The sequence below is a fragment of the Perissodus microlepis genome, chromosome 22 (assembly GCF_051167445.1).
Source record: "Perissodus microlepis isolate ML-2025 ecotype Zambia chromosome 22, ASM5116744v1, whole genome shotgun sequence".
Taxonomy (NCBI): Eukaryota; Metazoa; Chordata; class Actinopteri; order Cichliformes; family Cichlidae; genus Perissodus; species Perissodus microlepis.
In genome coordinates, this window is record NC_140481.1 from 3004437 (window position 1) to 3022839 (window position 18403).

At 39.4% G+C, this 18403-nt stretch overlaps 1 protein-coding gene across 7 annotated transcripts in view; it reads left to right on the plus strand.

Annotated features, from left to right (window-relative positions):
• The window catches only part of phf14 (PHD finger protein 14), a 156076-nt gene that overhangs the window by 14225 nt on the left and 123448 nt on the right, over positions 1-18403 (plus strand). For all 7 annotated transcript variants that reach the window (XM_084918817.1, XM_084918819.1, XM_084918818.1 and 4 more), the window contains exons 5-10: positions 7600-7759; positions 8511-8622; positions 9631-9768; positions 11377-11523; positions 13955-14225; positions 16459-16565. In XM_084918817.1, coding sequence (XP_084774943.1) covers positions 7600-7759; positions 8511-8622; positions 9631-9768; positions 11377-11523; positions 13955-14225; positions 16459-16565 — 935 coding nt within the window. The remainder of the gene's footprint in view (positions 1-7599; positions 7760-8510; positions 8623-9630; positions 9769-11376; positions 11524-13954; positions 14226-16458; positions 16566-18403) is intronic.

Below are 18403 nucleotides of genomic sequence, written 5' to 3' on the forward strand. Positions count from 1 at the left end.
GATCTATCTATATGTCTACAAAATCGACTGCCACCTGCTGGATTTCAACGTTTAACATTTAGCTGATTGTTTGTCTTTCTGAGTGTCTATTAAGTTATGTTTTTTTCTACATTTTTCCCCAATATGAACTCAAATACTGATTTCTGGAATGAAATATAAACAGTAATTTGTGCAAAAATAAGAGTATGAACTCCCAACTCATATTATGAAGTGAGCCAAAAAGTGTACAACACAGGTGAAAAACTACACAAAATGGGATTCAGAGAAGTTTTATATGTGACTGGCAAGTGTGGTACCATTGTGTGGATACCATCATACACTTATTCTTTGTACAAGTTACAAGTACGTACCAATAGCACACAGAGGTTAGATGAGTTGAAACACAAATTTTCCATTACACTGATGAACCTAGAACCTATCAAAACCTGGCCCATAATGTTTTTGTTGTCCAAAGCACAACTTTGCTTTTGTTTTGTTTTTCTGTTTTTATAAACAGGTTAAAACTGAGACTTTTGAGAATGCTACAGATCTCTATCTTGGTGTCAGACCTTTCATAACGCAGATGAGGTTGCTCCCAGATTGGATCTTGTCCATCCCAACATTTCCTACCCCTATGACACAACCCTTTTTCCATGAGAAAATGGAAACATCAGCCTTGGCTGCCAGAGACAACACGGGAGACAAAAAAAATATCTAAGCTTGATTTTAATCCTTCATCTCCTGATAAGGCATGGCTAAGAGATCCAACTTTTTGTTAATGGACTCAAAAACACTTACCTGAATGTCGGTTGTGAGTAGGTCCTCGGCATCAGTTGACAAATCAGTCTTTCTAACTTGGTTGGGTTTTGTTTGTTGGATCTGTTGATGAAATCTTCAAGTTCTTCCACTCTGGGTGGTGCTGTCACTTGTCGTTGTATGGTTGTTTGTTTTGAAATTAGCTGTTTAAGTGTAAATAGTAATAAAACTAGTTTAGTTTAAAGCAAAATCTTGCAGTCAACGCTACAACCTTTGAATCTTAAATTTTGCACTGGAAATTTTGTGATCTGACATCGGGCTATTTAGATATGGGAAATTAGAAGTCATCCAGGCCTTTACGTCTTCACTTCAGCTAACTGATTTGTATCATACAGCTTCATGGATAAGTAAAGGTGGCTGTCATCTGCATAGCAATACAAATCTATACAGTGTTTTCAAACTCCATGACTAGCTTTTGAAGTAAAGATACCTCAGAAATGCCACAAATTGGCATCTCTCAGATAGATATGATTGAAACTTTGCAGTGTAATTCCTTTCATACCTATGGTGTGTTCTAGTTCTCTGTAATAAATTGTTATGGTCAACAGTATTGAATACTGCCCTGTTATCTAGCAGGACAAGCACAGAGATGAGTCCACTGTCGGAGGCCATAAAAAGAATATTTATAACCCTCACTAGTGTGCATCCTAGCACAGAAACACTGCTGACTGAAACTCGTCATATAAACCTTTCTTCCGCAAATATTTAGTTAACTCTTTGACACCTACTCTTCAAGATTAAAAAAAGGTTAGAAAGCGGTCCATAGTTAGGTAAGACAGCATTAATTAATGCTAAAACTTACTTGAGCGGTCTTGTAGGAATGGGGCCTAAAAGATGTGCTGATAGTTTAGTGGAAGAAATTCAGGTCACCTCAGAATGATCAATAGACTCTAGACTCAAGACTCTTAAGGAAATATCAGCAGTTATTAAAGTAGCACTACTCAATGATACATGTGTGGGAAGGCTGGTAATATTTTTTTCTCTCAATCCACCCATCTGTTCTCTTCTGTTTACTCTATTTCGGGTTGTGGGGGTGGGGTGGGCCTGCTGGGTAGGGTCAGCTGTACAAAAAGAGTGACGCCTAAGGAGGGACACACCTATATAAATTGAAAATCACACCAGGCCTTACTAAGGCCGTAACTACTGTATATTTGCTCTCTGAATGGTGTTTTTTATAGTGATGATGTAAAGCAATACTTTCTAATCACACTGTCTAGTGGTGGTCTGACTGGTGTCTAAACACATAATGATGTAGTTTGATTTTGAGTTCATACTGGATCAGTAGGGGAAAAACAAAACACCTGCGCATTCAAGAATAAATACTTGAAGAACGAATGCTATGCTCCCTTGCTAAAAAGGTGTAGTACTCTTAACATACTGACTCATTTCAAAGCTCACAAACTATTTTTTTAAGATTAAAACATAAAGGGCTTTAGGTCAGAGATGAAAGGTGAGTTGTATCTGCAGTTAAGACTTTACTACTTTAGTTATTGTACATTTTTCAGGGTTTTACTTTTGGCTCTGTAAAGAGTCTTTCAGATACCCCTGTACTGGAGTGGACAGCACTAAACCTCTGTACATTCATCAAGTTTGGCTGATGAAAAAAATGCCTCTTGTCCTGAGATTTATTTTAATTTCATACATGGTTATGTTACAGTGACAGAGATAAAAACACATGAATAACTATTTATCAAACTTATGAACGTACTTTTCCAAGTTTTTCTAGAGATGGGGTTGGAGAAAATATTTCCAGTATACTGTAAATGAGCATTATTATTGGTAAAAAGCAAAATGTATAATTAAGTGAAAGTTATAAAAAAATACATACATTTCACAATACCTGTGAAAACGAGTTTATATTTTATTCTGTAACCTTGTACACTTTCTTCTGATGTATTTTGTGTTTGTGGAACATAAACAAAGCATTTTTTTCATAAAATGTCAATATAGTTGAGCAGTTCTCTCGGTGGTTCAGTCAACTCTACCTTCTTTTTTTCCTGCAAAGTCCATTTCTGACAGGGATAATCTTCCTTCAGGGATTATGAAGCTATCTTGTAGTCATCACTTTTTGTCAGCTTAGCTCATATTAGCCAGTAACCCATGGCTAAACGGTCTGAGCTTTGTATCTCAGTTCAAAAGGAACACCAAAGATTTGTGGCACGGTTCAACCATACATCATTTAAACCAGCACGGTGGTTGTTCACAAACCCCAGTTTCAGAGCTCAATAAGTAAAGATGAACTGCCTAGATGATCCTTTTTTTTAAGCCTCCTGCCCTTGCTACATCTTGTGGGGGCAAAATTGAGGTAGAATACATAATAGTGGTGCTAAGGGGTAACAATAGATTGTGAAAACAGATTGTCCTATTCTTTAAAAAGGAAAAACTGCAGTTGTGCCTTAATTGCACGAGTGAGTTGATTCCACGGAAAAACCAGAGGCCTGTTTTAAAATTTCAGACTAGAGCCCCAGCAGCCTCTGAAGAGCAGATTTCAGAATTAGTGATTCACCATGGCACACAGCAAATGGTCTCTCAATCAGAAAAGGACGCGCGCCCACCAAACAGTGTAGAGCTGAATAAACAACTCTGTCTACCCCAGTATTTGCTTTTTATGGGCTGTCTGACTCCCCAGTGTGGCATGCAGAACACTAAGTTTTTGATTTTTGAGTCTTTCCCATTGCTCAAAAAGCCCAAAGGCTGCTTGACTGAATTAGGAGTTGGAGTGTTATCTCCCTGACAGAGGGAGAGTGCTGATTGCTGTTCTCATTGGTAGTAAAGCGCACGTATGCCTGGTGTAATGGCAGCCATAGAAACCACATCAGCCAAGTAATTGTTTAGGCAGCCTCAGAAAATTAAGAGGACAATATTAAAATGTGTTTGCTTGGCTTCTAAGTTTTTTCTCCTGCAATGTTAGTTTGCTGGGTGATTTTAATATACATCTAGACACTGTCACTAATACTCTTATGAGAGATTATTCATCATCTCTTAATAGCTTTGGCCTGCAACAATTTATTGATTTTCAGTCTCACTCTAAGGGCCGTATTCTTGATATTATGCGATGTATGCAGTGTTACTCCTCAGAACTGTATAGCATCTAATCTTTCCATATCTGACCACAAGCTGGTATCTTTTGATGTCCATTTAATATTATCTAAGTCAAACTCTTTTCGCTCTATGTCATATCGCAGTATTAAAAACATTGACATAACTGCCTTCTCCTGTAGAACTGACAGTCTGCCCAGTAGAGACAATTTATCTACTCCTGATAAACTGGTGTCTTACTACAATAATGGACTACACAGTCTACTCAGTACTTTCCACTGAAAACTTGGACTGTCTATTTCATTCACTCTGCTCCTTGGTTTACTCTGGATTTATGCAAACTTAAAACTAAAGATTGCTTGGAAAGGCTTTGCACAAAGACTGGTCTTGCTGTCCATAAGGATATGCATCGTCAACACGTGGAATTATAAGGATGCTCTGTCTGCAGTCAAATATGAATATTATGCAGTACTAATGAGGTCTGGTGAAGGGAAAACAAGGACTTTAAATCACCTGACAATTTTCCACCTCAGGTTTACTGCACTGAGCATTAGAACATTTTTATAGCTTTTTTCAGTACTAAGGTTAGTAACATCTGTCAGCAGCTGGCTCTAGATAATTCCACATATGGCACACTGTATGATTTTAAAGAAATCTAAACCTACGTGTTGCCTTGACCCACGTCTGACTGGCAACATCCTGTTTATCTTCTCTCTCGCCTTTAATAACTGAGGTTATTCACTCTTCCCTGATCCCTGGGTTTTTCCCTCTACCTCTTAAAACAGCTGAGATAAATCTAACACTTCAGAAACCCGGTGAACCTCAATAACTACAGTTCAACTGCAAATTTACCTTTTCTTTCAAAAATTCTTGAAAAAACTGTTGTTGTACACCTTAATAACAGTCATTCGTTTGAACAATTTCAGTCTGGTGTTCTGCCACTTCACACTACAGAAGAAGTCCAGGACAAAATCACAAATGATCCACTAATGGCAACTGACTTTGGGCTGTTAACCATGCTTTCTCTATGATCTGAGCTCTGCCTTTGATACAGTGTCTCATGATATTATTTTAAAGAGATCAGAATCGGTTGACATCATTGGCACTTGCCTGATTTTAAACCATATCTCTCAGGTAGTAATTGGCAAATACAGTTAAAAAAAAAAAAATCGGATTACAAGCTTGCCTGTCGTCGGTAATGTTCTCCAGGCCTGTTTATTTATCTTTACCCTAAAATCAAAACTGTTGCTAAATATCTACTGTCAGTTTGATTTATTTATTTTTTTTAAGAGAGCGAAAACCTTTGCCATTGATGAATTCTTCCCCTTGCCACGCAGGATAAAATCCTTTTTGAGGAGCGTGGAACTCCTTAGATAGTTCCCTTCCAGTATGTAGTGAGCACCATATTGGATAGTAAATATTAAATTCAATTTGTGGTCCATAGTGGGTTGCAAAAAGAAGGCTAAATCCTCTGGGTTTCTTGCTGTGAAATCTACTGTGTGATGCAGGGTCTTCTAATCTTCTGCACACTTCGACAAAACCCTGAGGAAGTAACGACTAATCATTATCTGCAAAGGGTCTTATAGTCCCCTTCTTCTCTCCGCCTTTCCAGTATGACATGGCTCTCACCTGATGTTGGCATCCGATTACTCGATGTAACTCCAATCATTTGATTTTGAGTCACACCTTGTTGTTCTCTTGTTGCGCTCTCTCTCCTTATCTCTGTATCAAAAGTTACTTCATTACTATCGTCACACTTAGTTAGCATAATTCACTTCAGTTTACATAATTTCAATGTGTTTTTTTTTTTAATTTCGATTATACCCTATATGCAGTTCCCTGCATTAGCAGCCTAAGATCTACCATTGACATTTTTATAACAAAGGAGATCTTTTAGCTGCTGTCCACTTACACAAATGTGCACGGGAGGTGAATGTGTGAGGATCGGAGGAGTATAGATGAAGTGGACATGAGACCATACACCAGAATAAAGCAACTTGTGGCATGTTGGATGACAACATTGGAAGTTCCCAGGAAGCAGGAGCACCTTTTGCATCTTCTTCTCATTTTGTTGGTTGTGGGTAGCTCTGGGTTGTTTCCCCTGATTGTGCCAACCAGAGCCAGTTATCATCTGAGGTAGGGCTGTGCGATATGACAAAAATCTCATATCCCAGTATAAGACATTTATCATCCTGACAATGATATAAATCACAAAAATAATAATAATAAATAATAGTAATATTTTTCTGTAAATTCGGTGAATCTCGGGCAACTTGACTTGCGTGAAGTTTTTCCAGCTGGTGTAACCAATGCATGAAACTATACATTTTTAGTCATAAGTTGTAACGGCCACCATTTTCTTTCAAAGTTTGAGTCTAAGGTTAACTTTTTAGCACCTGACGGCTCTTTTTTTTTTTTTTTTTCTCTTCTCATCCGTAAACTCTCTGCATACTCTTTCACGTGATTCAGTTTATTTTGAAAAGTCTCAACAGGATCTTGAGCTTTATTGTGAAAGGTTTACATGGAAAACAAACAAGCGGACAGCGGAGCCACGTGATGGTTTTACCGTCGTTGTTGCTAACGACAACATGTAAAAACAGGCGCTTGTCCGTCAGTAGTGTGGTGATATTAAATATAAGAGAAAGAGAGAACTTTAAGAAATTAATATAGCCACTACAGTGACCATCAAAACGATGAAAAAATATTGCTGTAAACTGTTTATTTTACGACACCACAAAACAAACGATAGTGTAATAGGAAACAATAGACGTTTTTATATCGTCATTCAATATATATCATTATATCGAACAGCCCTAATCTTAGGAGTTGCTCTGCCAAAGTGAAGCAAGTAAAGACGTTGTCAGTGTGTCCTTGGAGCTCCTCTGTTAGTTGGCGAGTGAACCCGTTTCCCTTTTTTACATTGTTTACATTTGTGTCTTAATAAAGGCAAAAGGCATAGAGATATGTCACATGGGCAGTTTTTGGTGTAAGGTGTTTTAGAGTTATACATTACTTTAATCAAAGGAGCTTTTTCTGTAATGCAGTAGTGTACTGCACTTGCTCCACTTGCGCTGACTTCAGCTCATTGCAGAGGAGGAAAATAGCCAAGCTAGCTTTTGAGGACATTACTTTTATTTTTGGCTGTGGGAAGCGTCAGGAATGTGACGGTAAAGTGCATACTGAGCCTGTCATTTAAAAAAAAAAAAAAAATCAGTATTGAATCTACAAGGATGTGCAAAAACAGAATGCCAACATAAAGGAAATAGATAATCTCAGTACGATGTGAAAACTGACTGTATGCAAAGCCCAGCCAGGGACTGATTTTTCATCAGGAAACAAAAGCAGTGATTAGCAGTCACGTTGTAGCCTTAATTTCTGCTTGTGGTAATTTCTACAGTAGAATCACTGAAGTGATAGCTGTGAGCTGCTATTTGGACTAGTCCACAGTTTCACCTTTGCTGTCTTTGTGTTGGTTCTCTCAAAGAAACATATTTTGTGCCCTGATTAGGTTAGGAATTTGTGCTAGAGTAAATGTGTAGCCTAAGGTTTATATTATTAAATGCTAATGATGTGTCAGTGGATCTCGGACCATGTTACAGAGTAATGCAAAATTATCTTCTTTTTTTTTTTTTTTACTCCTAACCTCTAACCTCTATGGCACAGCTTCGCATCTACCACATGTGTTGCACGCTGTGGCTCACAGGAGCAGTTTTCATTTGAATGGGATGACTGTTCAGTAAGGTTAATACTGGTCTTTGCTTCCAGGGTGTTACGGTGTGGACGGCGAGAGTGACTCGATTATGAGCTCGGCCTCTGAGAATTCAACAGAGCCTTGGTTCTGTGATGCCTGCAAGAATGGAGTGACTCCCAGCTGTGAGCTATGCCCCAACCAGGATGGCATCTTCAAAGAGACGGATGCTGGGAGGTGGGATACAGTGGCACAATGACCTGGTGGTCAGTCGCCATTTAGAAGATACAGCAAGTGGAACATGTTCAGAAACAAATAACAGCTAATGATCTGTGCTATTCAAAATGCTGCAGGGATCCAAAGACTGTCTGAACTGTGTTATATATTCAGTGCTGAGGAGAAAAGCAGGTTTGATTAAGAAGGAAAATAGAACTGTTGGAGGAATGGAGGGAGGAGAAAAGAGAGGAAGAAAAAGAGTGAGAGAAAAGACTGTGTTATGTGAAGCGTGGAGACTTCAGCCACGTTATCGCTGATAGTGCTCCTCAGCCAGGCTGCACACGAATTTACTACTTCAGTAGAGCATGAAAAACACAGCAAATTAAACTGTGAAGCGGTTGCTTGCTAGAGATGGATATCTTTATATTGGACTTTGGATTCTCTTGCCTAAAGTCCACATTTGAAACTGTCTCACACCAAACTGTAGCATGAGTCTGGGCCTACATAAATCTGAGTCAATTTCTTTTTGAGTATCTGAGAAACTAGTTTCATGTTATTAAGTGTTTTATTGTCTACGCAAATTCTCTACATTAAATGCAAAAATAAACCATAGCCATGATTTATCAGTTCACAGCTTTTTGTGAAATCAGCATCCAGGAGTCGAAATGTTTAAAATGCTACTTGATTCTGAGCCATTTCCAATTCTGGATTTTTCTACCATTCTTCGTACCATTTGTTCACCAATTTTGTTTTTATTCTTTGATGTTTTCAGGTGGGTGCATGTGGTTTGTGCCCTTTATGTTCCTGGAGTGGCATTTGGAGACATTGATAAGTTGCGACCAGTAACACTCACAGAGATGAATTATTCAAAATATGGGGCCAAGGCAAGTTCTCTTTTTGCTCACTGATGAAGATGAATTTCAATGTAAATGGTGTTTATCGGCCACGAGGCCAATCCGTGCAAAGACTGGGGTCGTACCATTAGTGAAAGGAGGATGGGGGCAGGCGTTCGGAAGACAGCAAGTGTAGTGGTACAGGCAGTTACACGGCGACACCTGCAAGCCAGATTTAAACGCAAGCTTGTTGGGGAAAAAATGAAGAAATGGGCGAAAATATAAAATGAGCAGCATCTGGCTGCATTTCAATGAAATTAATGAATTTCTAAAATTAGGAGGTGGCTAAAGTGAAGCCCAATTTTATTTTCATTGAGGAAAAAAAAGAAAAACTGGACAGTCTTTGTAATGAGCTGCCAGAACTTTTTCTGTAATCTTGCATCATGCTGACAATTTTTTTTGTCACAGCATCTTTTTCTTTATGATGTAGAAAAAGTTAAATTTGTAACTTCTTTACATTGACAGAAAGGAGAGTTTCACTGGTCCCGCCCACTTATGATCAGAGAGGGCTGAGGTTGACACCCATAACCTATAGACTGTATTCAGACATTTTTTTTTGCAGCAAAACTGATTAAACACCGGAAATGCTCTACTTACAGTAATCATTATGATCAGTAATGGGGCACAATTTAAAAGTGGCACGTTCCACCCCTAAAGTTGCTGAAGTTACCTGTTGAGAAGGCACTTAGTGGGGGCAAAGTTCCCAGTCCAAGGAACAAGTTTGAGAAATTCGGCTTTAGAGCTTTTCAGCTAAAGTTTCGTCAGTCTGAACTGATGTATAAGCGAGGTAATTGTGCCTAAATACAAGCGTTAAGGTGAGGCTGATTTATCATGTAAAACCTGAAAGCAGCTTAATTAGAAATTCACATGGAAGCGTCAGAATTTCAGTAGATAATCCAAAATATCTGTCAAAATGAAAACCGGTTAACAGTGAAACAGTTGCATACTGCCATTTTTGAAAAATGAAAAAATGTTATGTGTTATTTTTGTTATGAGCAGGAGTGCAGTTTCTGTGAGGATGCCCGTTTTGCCAGGACTGGTGTGTGTATCAGCTGTGATGCAGGAATGTGTCGATCCTACTTCCACGTCACCTGTGCACAGAGGGAGGGGCTCCTGTCTGAGGCTGCAGCGGAGGAGGTAGGGCGACCTTGTTAGCAGCTTAACGACACCAGTGAGCATTATTAGTGAACGTTCTTCCCTCAGAGAAATGAAGAGTCCATGAATATGCAGATATTTTCCATTTAAACACTTGGGTGGTTGATTGGTAACAGTTGATTCTTGATATGTCATTTACACCGTACAAATACGTTTATTAACTTAGCTTCAGTGGTTGTCATGTCAGAAGTGTTAAAAGGATGTTTTAAATTCAATAATACATTAGTCTGCACAGCAAAGAATTATGACTTTTTGTGTAATGGCTATTGGCTGTGCAGCTCTTAAAACAAACCAACAAACAAAAAACTAGGAAGTGAACTTGATGCTATAAATTTGTCAGCTCAATAACAGTCACCTGTTAAACAAAGCGGTGTTAGCTGTTGAAACTGTAAGCAGCATATGTGTAGTGACTGGCAGAACAAAAAACAACTGTTTGGTCTTGGGTTTGCACTACCTATGCCTGTTGCTGCAAAAACTATCATAACTAAAGCAAAATGTCACTAAAAAGTGAAAAAATAAAATAAAGAAAGTTTCCTTGATTCGTGGAGGTCTCTAAACTGAACCTCTTGCCCTGTGTTTGAACATCCATCTAGGGCTGCAACGATTCAGCCTTCGATGCTTCGTTTAACACACGGCTCTGTAGCGTGCAGATGTGTTAAACTATGTAAACGCAAGTGCTTCACCCACATTTGCAAGGTAAAAGTTGTGGCATAGTTATGGCATAGTTTAAATTGCATATATGTGCAATTTAAACTATGCCATAATATATGATAATATATCTTCTTTTTTTTGACTTTGACTGTACTTGAGATTATTTATATGTTAGTCATGTATACAGTAGGGATGGGAATTGATCAGAACTTGGCGACTAAGGATTTCGTAGTTTTTGCAGTTGAACTTTAAAACATTACAATTTCTCAAATAGAAACCAATGAGCAGTTTATTCTCTTACCACAGTGCCACCAATTTGTATTTTTTTTTTTTACCACACTTGGTACCTTTATGAAAAAACCCCAAATAAATTATCTTATGAATATTACTATAACAATACCAATAGACCAATTTTAACCAATACATGAAGTGAGAGAAGCGGTAAAATCAAGCCGAGAAAGAATCCACTAATTTTATTTTTCCTCACCTCCTTTACAGAGCTTCTGTCAATAAAGCATCTACCACTTGGAGAAATCAAACTAGCGAGTGACAGATTTGATTGATAACGACTATTAATGACCAACGATGAATTTCAAGAGATCCATTCTTTCTAAGTTCTTTTGGAATATTGTCACTGCAGTCCACCAAGCAAAACAAATAAAATTCATATAACACAAGTATTTGGAAAAATGCCTGTTCACTGCAGCAGCCTAATCCAGTTAATCAGCTACAAATCCTCCACTACAACAGACTGCACACAGATGACTGTAGGAAGTCAGCAGCTGCAAAGCACTGCTTCTGCCTCAGCTGGATTTTTCACTTTAGTGAGTGGCAGGTTCTGAAAGTTCAACGTGGTAAAAGCTTTACAGACTATTAATACCTGTTTTCCCACCAGTTATCTTAACTCTTAATTCCCATGAGTGCTCTTTATTTCCTCAGGATATCGCGGACCCATTTTTTGCATACTGCAAACAGCATGCAGACCGCTTTGACAGAAAGTGGAAAAGGAAGAATTACCTGGCCTTACAGTCTTATTGTAAAGTCTCTCTGCAGGAGAGAGAGAGACAGCTTACTCCCGAAGCTCAGGTAAGGATTGTTTGACCCATCTATACTAAAAACATGCACTATATTTAGTCTAAATGACAAAGGACAGTTTGGATGGGTGAGATAAATTGTGTATTTTCGAAATAATATTTGACCCTAAAACAAGTTTAAGAAATGCTACAGTTTTCCTGTAACTGTGTTAATAAACCTGCACACAAAAGGAAAAGGTGTGGGACAGAGGGAGGTGATCCCCACACAGCAGCGTCACTTTGAGCCGACACGGATAGTTTAGCACCTGACTCCAAGAAAATATAGAAATCACTCTGCTCATTGCTATTGCCCTTGCTTTTCAGTTCTTTGGTCTGTACTTTGAGGTGGCCCTTGATCGAACTTATATTAGATCACAGTTTTGTATTTGTTGTAGGTGGTCTAAATGTGACTGCATGGTTATATCAGATTGACAGGCACACAAAAAGTCCCAGTTAACAAAATTTAGGCACTATAAGCAAGTGTGAGGGACAGCATGTGAAATTTTCATTGTCCCCAAATGTAAATACAATTGCACATATACAGTGCTTAGCGCGAGGAGCACAAACTCCCAGGCATAGTCATAAAGAACTGTCTTTAACCAGAACACTGAGCAAGCAGAGCACTGCATGTGTGTCACATCCACACTGTAAGAAGCACCCTGTGCTAGTACTTTCGTAGTCTCTTTCCTCCTCCAAGATGACATCGCAAATGGGCAAAAAACGATGGGCTGAACTGGTTTCCACAATTCAGTGTTTCCTAACAGCGTGTTGTGTGAAATTCTTTAGAAAGTAGATGCTACTTATATATACTAAAAGTAGAACAGAGCACAATACAGGGAGTGCAGAATTATTAGGCAAGTTGTATTTTTGAGGAATAATTTTATTATTGAACAACAACCATGTTCTCAATGAACCCAAAAAACTCATTAATATCAAAGCTGAATGTTTTTGGAAGTAGTTTTTAGTTTGTTTGTAGTTTTAGCTATTTTAGGGGGATATCTGTGTGTGCAGGTGACTATTACTGTGCATAATTATTAGGCAACTTAACAAAAAACAAATATATACCCATTTCAATTATTTATTTTTACCTATGAAACCAATATAACATCTCCACATTCACAAATATACATTTCTGACATTCAAAGACAAAACAAAAACAAATCAGCGACCAATATAGCCACCTTTCTTTGCAAGGACACTCAAAAGCCTGCCATCCATGGATTCTGTCAGTGTTTTGATCTGTTCACCATCAACATTGCGTGCAGCAGCAACCACAGCCTCCCAGACACTGTTCAGAGAGGTGTACTGTTTTCCCTCCTTGTAAATCTCACATTTGATGATGGACCACAGGTTCTCAATGGGGTTCAGATCAGGTGAACAAGGAGGCCATGTCATTAGTTTTTCTTCTTTTATACCCTTTCTTGCCAGCCACGCTGTGGAGTACTTGGACGCGTGTGATGGAGCATTGTCCTGCATGAAAATCATGTTTTTCTTGAAGGATGCAGACTTCTTCCTGTACCACTGCTTGAAGAAGGTGTCTTCCAGAAACTGGCAGTAGGACTGGGAGTTGAGCTTGACTCCATCCTCAACCCGAAAAGGCCCCACAAGCTCATCTTTGATGCTACCAGCCCAAACCAGTACTCCACCTCCACCTTGCTGGCGTCTGAGTCAGACTGGAGCTCTCTGCCCTTTACCAATCCAGCCACGGGCCCATCCATCTGGCCCATCAAGACTCACTCTCATTTCATCAGTCCATAAAACCTTAGAAAAATCAGTCTTGAGATATTTCTTGGCCCAGTCTTGACGTTTCAGCTTGTGTGTCTTGTTCAGTGGTGGTCGTCTTTCAGCCTTTCTTACCTTGGCCATGTCTCTGAGTATTGCACACCTTGTGCTTTTGGGCACTCCAGTGATGTTGCAGCTCTGAAATATGGCCAAACTGGTGGCAAGTGGCATCTTGGCAGCTGCACGCTTGACTTTTCTCAGTTCATGGGCAGTTATTTTGCGCCTTGGTTTTTCCACACGCTTCTTGCGACCCTGTTGACTATTTTGAATGAAACGCTTGATTGTTCGATGATCACGCTTCAGAAGCTTTGCAATTTTGAGACTGCTGCATCCCTCTGCAAGATATCTCACTATTTTTGACTTTTCTGAGCCCGTCAAGTCCTTCTTTTGACCCATTTTGCCAAAGGAAAGGACGTTGCCTAATAATTATGCACACCTGATATAGGGTGTTGATGTCATTAGACCACACCCCTTCTCATTACAGAGATGCACATCACCTAATATGCTTAATTGGTAGTAGGCTTTCGAGCCTATACAGCTTGGAGTAAGACAACATGCATGAAGAGGATGATGTGGACAAAATACTCATTTGCCTAATAATTCTGCACTCCTTGTATATCCTGTTTCTAATAGCAAAGTGGTTGTATGTGTCCCACCTGCAGGCCCGAATCACTACTCGCTTGCAGCAGTACAGGGCAAAAGCTGAGCTGTCCAGAAACACTCGTCCTCAGGCATGGGTACCCCGGGAAAAACTGCCAAGACCTCTGACCTCTAGCGCCTCAGCTATCAGAAAGTTGATGAGGAAGGCTGAACTGATGGGCATCAGCACTGACATTTTCCCTGTGGACACATCTGATACCAGTGCCAGCATGGATGGTCGCAGGAAACACAAGCAGCCTGCTCTCACAGCAGACTTTGTCAACTACTACTTGGGTGAGGAAACTGTGTCATCTCTGCTCTACGCTGTTCTGTTGCTTTATGTCAAGTGTTAATTATTATGCTGCTATTTCACGTTACCAGCTAAAGTAGGTAGGTCTCTGAGAACAGTGAGAAAATGTTTCGCAGCAATTCTTTTAGAAGCTCCTTGTTTGTTGTGAGTGAAATTGATACTAAAGAAGAAAACACTAAGATTAGAAAACTGCAAAGCACTGCAGTGCAGTTTAGGGGAAATTTGAAAGTTTCTTGATGTCATGAGCAGAAAGGTGTGCCGTTTGCGTGTACTCACTATACCTGCATGAGTTTACTCGAGTTACTCAGATGTTCTCCAAAAGTCCTAAGACATGCATACTAAGTTAGATAGTGATTGTGTGTCTGCAGTGCATGGATTTAACACTGTTACAGTGGCTTGCAAAAGTATTCGGCCCCCTTGAACTTTTCCACATTTTGTCACATTACAGCCACAAACATGAATCAATTTTATTGTAATTCCACGAGAAAGACCAACACAAAGTGGTGCACACGTGAGAAGTGGAACGAAAATCATACATGATTCCAAACATTTTTTGCAAATAAATAACTGCAAAGTGGGGTGTGCGTAATTATTCAGCCCCCTGAGTCAATACTTTGTAGAACCACCTTTTGCTGCAATTCCAGCTGCCAGTCTTTTAGGGTCTGTCTCTACCAGCTTTGCACATCTACAGACTGAAATCCTTGCCCATTCTTCTTTGCAAAACAGCTCCAGCTCAGTCAGATTAGATGGACAGCGTTTGTAAACAGCAGTTTTCAGATCTTGCCACAGATTCTCGATTGGATTTAGATCTGGACTTTGACTGGGCCATTCTAACACATGGATATGTTTTGTTTTAAACCGTTCCATTGTTGCCCTGGCTTTATGTTTAGGGTCGTTGTCCTGCTGGAAGCTGAACCTCCGCCCCAGTCTCAAGTCTTTTGCAGACTCCAAGAGGTTTTCTTCCAAGATTGCCCTATATTTGGCTCCATCCATCTTCCCATCAACTCTGACCAGCTTCCCTGTCCCTGCTGAAGAGAAGCACCCCCAGAGCATGATGCTGCCACCACCATATCTGACAGTGGGGATGGTGTGTTCAGAGTGATGTGCAGTGTTAGTTTTCTGCCACACATAGCGTTTTGCATTTTGGCCCAAAAGTTCCATTTTGGTCTCATCTGACCAGAGCAGCTTCTTCCACATGTTTGCTGTGTCCCCACATGGCTTGTGGCAAACTGCAAACGTGACTTCTTATGGTTTTCTGTTAACAATGGCTTTCTTCTTGCCACTCTTCCATGAAGGCCAACTTTGTGCAGTGCACGACTAATAGTTGTCCTATGGACAGATTCCCCCACCTGAGCTGTAGATCTCTGCAGCTCGTCCAGAGTCACCATGGGCCTCTTGGCTGCATTTCTGATCAGCGCTCTCCTTGTTCGGCCTGTGAGTTTAGGTGGACGGCCTTGTGTTGGTAGGTTTACAGTTGTGCCATACTCCTTCCATTTCTGAATGATGGCTTGAACAGTGCTCCGTGGGATGTTCAAGGCTTGGGAAATCTTTTTGTAGCCTAAGCCTGCTTTAAATTTCTCAATAACTTTATCCCTGACCTGTCTGGTGTGTTCTTTGGATTTCATGGTGTTGTTGCTCCCAATATTCTCTTAGACAACCTCTGAGGCTGTCACAGAGCAGCTGTATTTGTACTGACATTAGATTACACACAGGTGCACTCTATTTAGTCATTAGCACTCATCAGGCAACGTCTATGGGCAACTGACTGCACTCAGACCAAAGGGGGCTGAATAATTACACACACCCCACTTTTCAGTTATTTATTTGTAAAAAATGTTTGGAATCATGTATGATTTTCGTTCCACTTCTCACGTGTGCACCACTTTGTGTTGGTCTTTCACCTGGAATTCCAATGAAATTGATTCATGTTTGTGGCTGTAATGTGACAAAATGTGGGAAAGTTCAAGGGGGCCGAATACTTTTGCAAGCCACTGTAACAGTGTTAAATGTGGTAGCGATGGTGTTATTGCTTTTATGTAGTCAGCCTACATTGAAAAAGCAGCAGTTGTACTAGATTTATATTTTCCTTCTCCACCATTCTTCCGTTATCCTAACCTAATATAGCATCATTTGCCAACATTGCCTCTTCTGCTCCTTTAACTTCATTAATGACTTTTTGTATCCCCCTTTTTAAAAAAAAAAAAAAAAACTACTCAGAGCGGAACATGAGAATGATCCAGATCCAGGATAACATTTCAGAGCAGAAAAACCTTAAAGATAAGCTGGAGAATGAACAAGAAAAACTACACGTCGAGTATAACAAGGTGAGTGACACAGTTCAAACACAATTGCTATAATTAAAAATTTGTTTTAATTATACGCTAGTTTCAAAAAGAAATCCTTTAGTGCAAAAACAACAGAAAAGTTTTACTGCTACTTTTATCTGCAGCAGTGACCTGATATACGTGCCCATGTCATAATGTTGCTTGCAGCATATTTGACAGACAGTAAGGTCTGTTTTAGACAATGAACTGTTCATTTTCTTTTCCGTACTTATGTCCTCTCATCATTCTGGTACAAGTTAATGTTTTTAGTTATTTCCAGGCAAACTGTAATCTGTCCTTCTGTTTTTGAGTGCCATCAGTAGTGTGCAACTTCTTGCAAAATCTCAATTACAGACTGAATTATGGGATAGATGGATCAAGTTTATTGGTCACACAAGGAAATTATGAAATCAATAAATATAGACAGATTGATCATATTGAATATTGAACTTGTCCTAAATGATGCTAAATGCTTTAGCATCTCTTTGGACCTCATTTTAAGATTCCAGTAACCAACTGCCAAACACAAGTTTAACATTTTGAACAATCTTCCGTTCTTCTGTCTGTCGTTGCATAATGACAGAACAGGTTGAGGTTGAGGTTAACTATCCAGTTACTTTTGAGCTTCTGAAATTGAGGGACTTTGCATAAAAAAGGCTGTGATTCGTTAACACTTAATGTAGTACTGTAGTAAAATGTAGAATTTCTATACTCCACTCACATGTTGACTGATTGTAAAATCCTCAGTGGAAGTTTGAAACTGGGATGGATACACCGATGTACATGGAATGATGGTGGAGTGATTTGATCTGATTTCAAGTTTAGAAAGAACAAAGCTTTAGTCAACAGCTGACATTGCTGTTCATATTGACAGCTCACATGGGCCCATTTCATTAATATATGCAGGTTTTCTCATGGAGAAAGTGATGTTGTTGTGGTAGCAAAAAACTGAATATACTGAATAGTGTCCAAGCAACACACCAAAAAAGGTACATCTTTCCAAAAGGTTTGCTTGAAGGAAACATTAAAATGAATGTGGTGAAAAAAATGTAGTGATATTATCAAAGCAGGTGGTTTTCAGTCTTCTTTCTTTCTTTTTTTTAACCCCTCAGCTGTGAAAGCTGTACTAAAAATCTCGTTGAATTTCAGTGACCTTGACCTCAGAAAATCGTGTGAATGTGATATTGCAAGAAGGAATTCACCTAGGATTCACATTCGTGCTATTTTAGCGCATCTACTAAAAATCTCAGTCGAGTTTGAATCAAGGTCAGAGATTATCTGACGTTTTCTAAAAATAAATCTTGTGAATACGATAACTCAAGAATTAAGGCACCCAGCGTATTTATACCGAATACTAGGAGGCTGAGGGGAGTCAACAGTGGATACCAGTATTTGTAAACTTGAACTTCAGTTGTTCAAATCTTTCAACACAACACATTTTAATGGATTTTAAAGCTTTGTTGTGCCATGAGAGAAGGTTGAATTTAGGAGTTCTCTGTGTGTAGCCTTCATGTTTCTCTTCAGACATATGACCTCTGCAGTAAGCCTGCCACTCCGTCTGTCAGCATGAGGAAGGGAATACAATGGCAGAGTAGAAGTCAGAGTTAATGTTGCATTCAGTCTTCTGCCATGCATGTTAAGCGTTATTAATGGAGTGTGTATTGCTAATTGCACTGCCTGAGTTGCTGTCAGATGGCTTGGGCTTTGGAGAAAATACCATTACAAGTTAAGCTTTGACTAATGGACACTAGTGGAGAACAGTACAGCGTTAACCTCGACAAAGGGGTTACCAGTTGCAAATCATATGCAGTGATAATATGAAACAGTTTCAGTTGTTT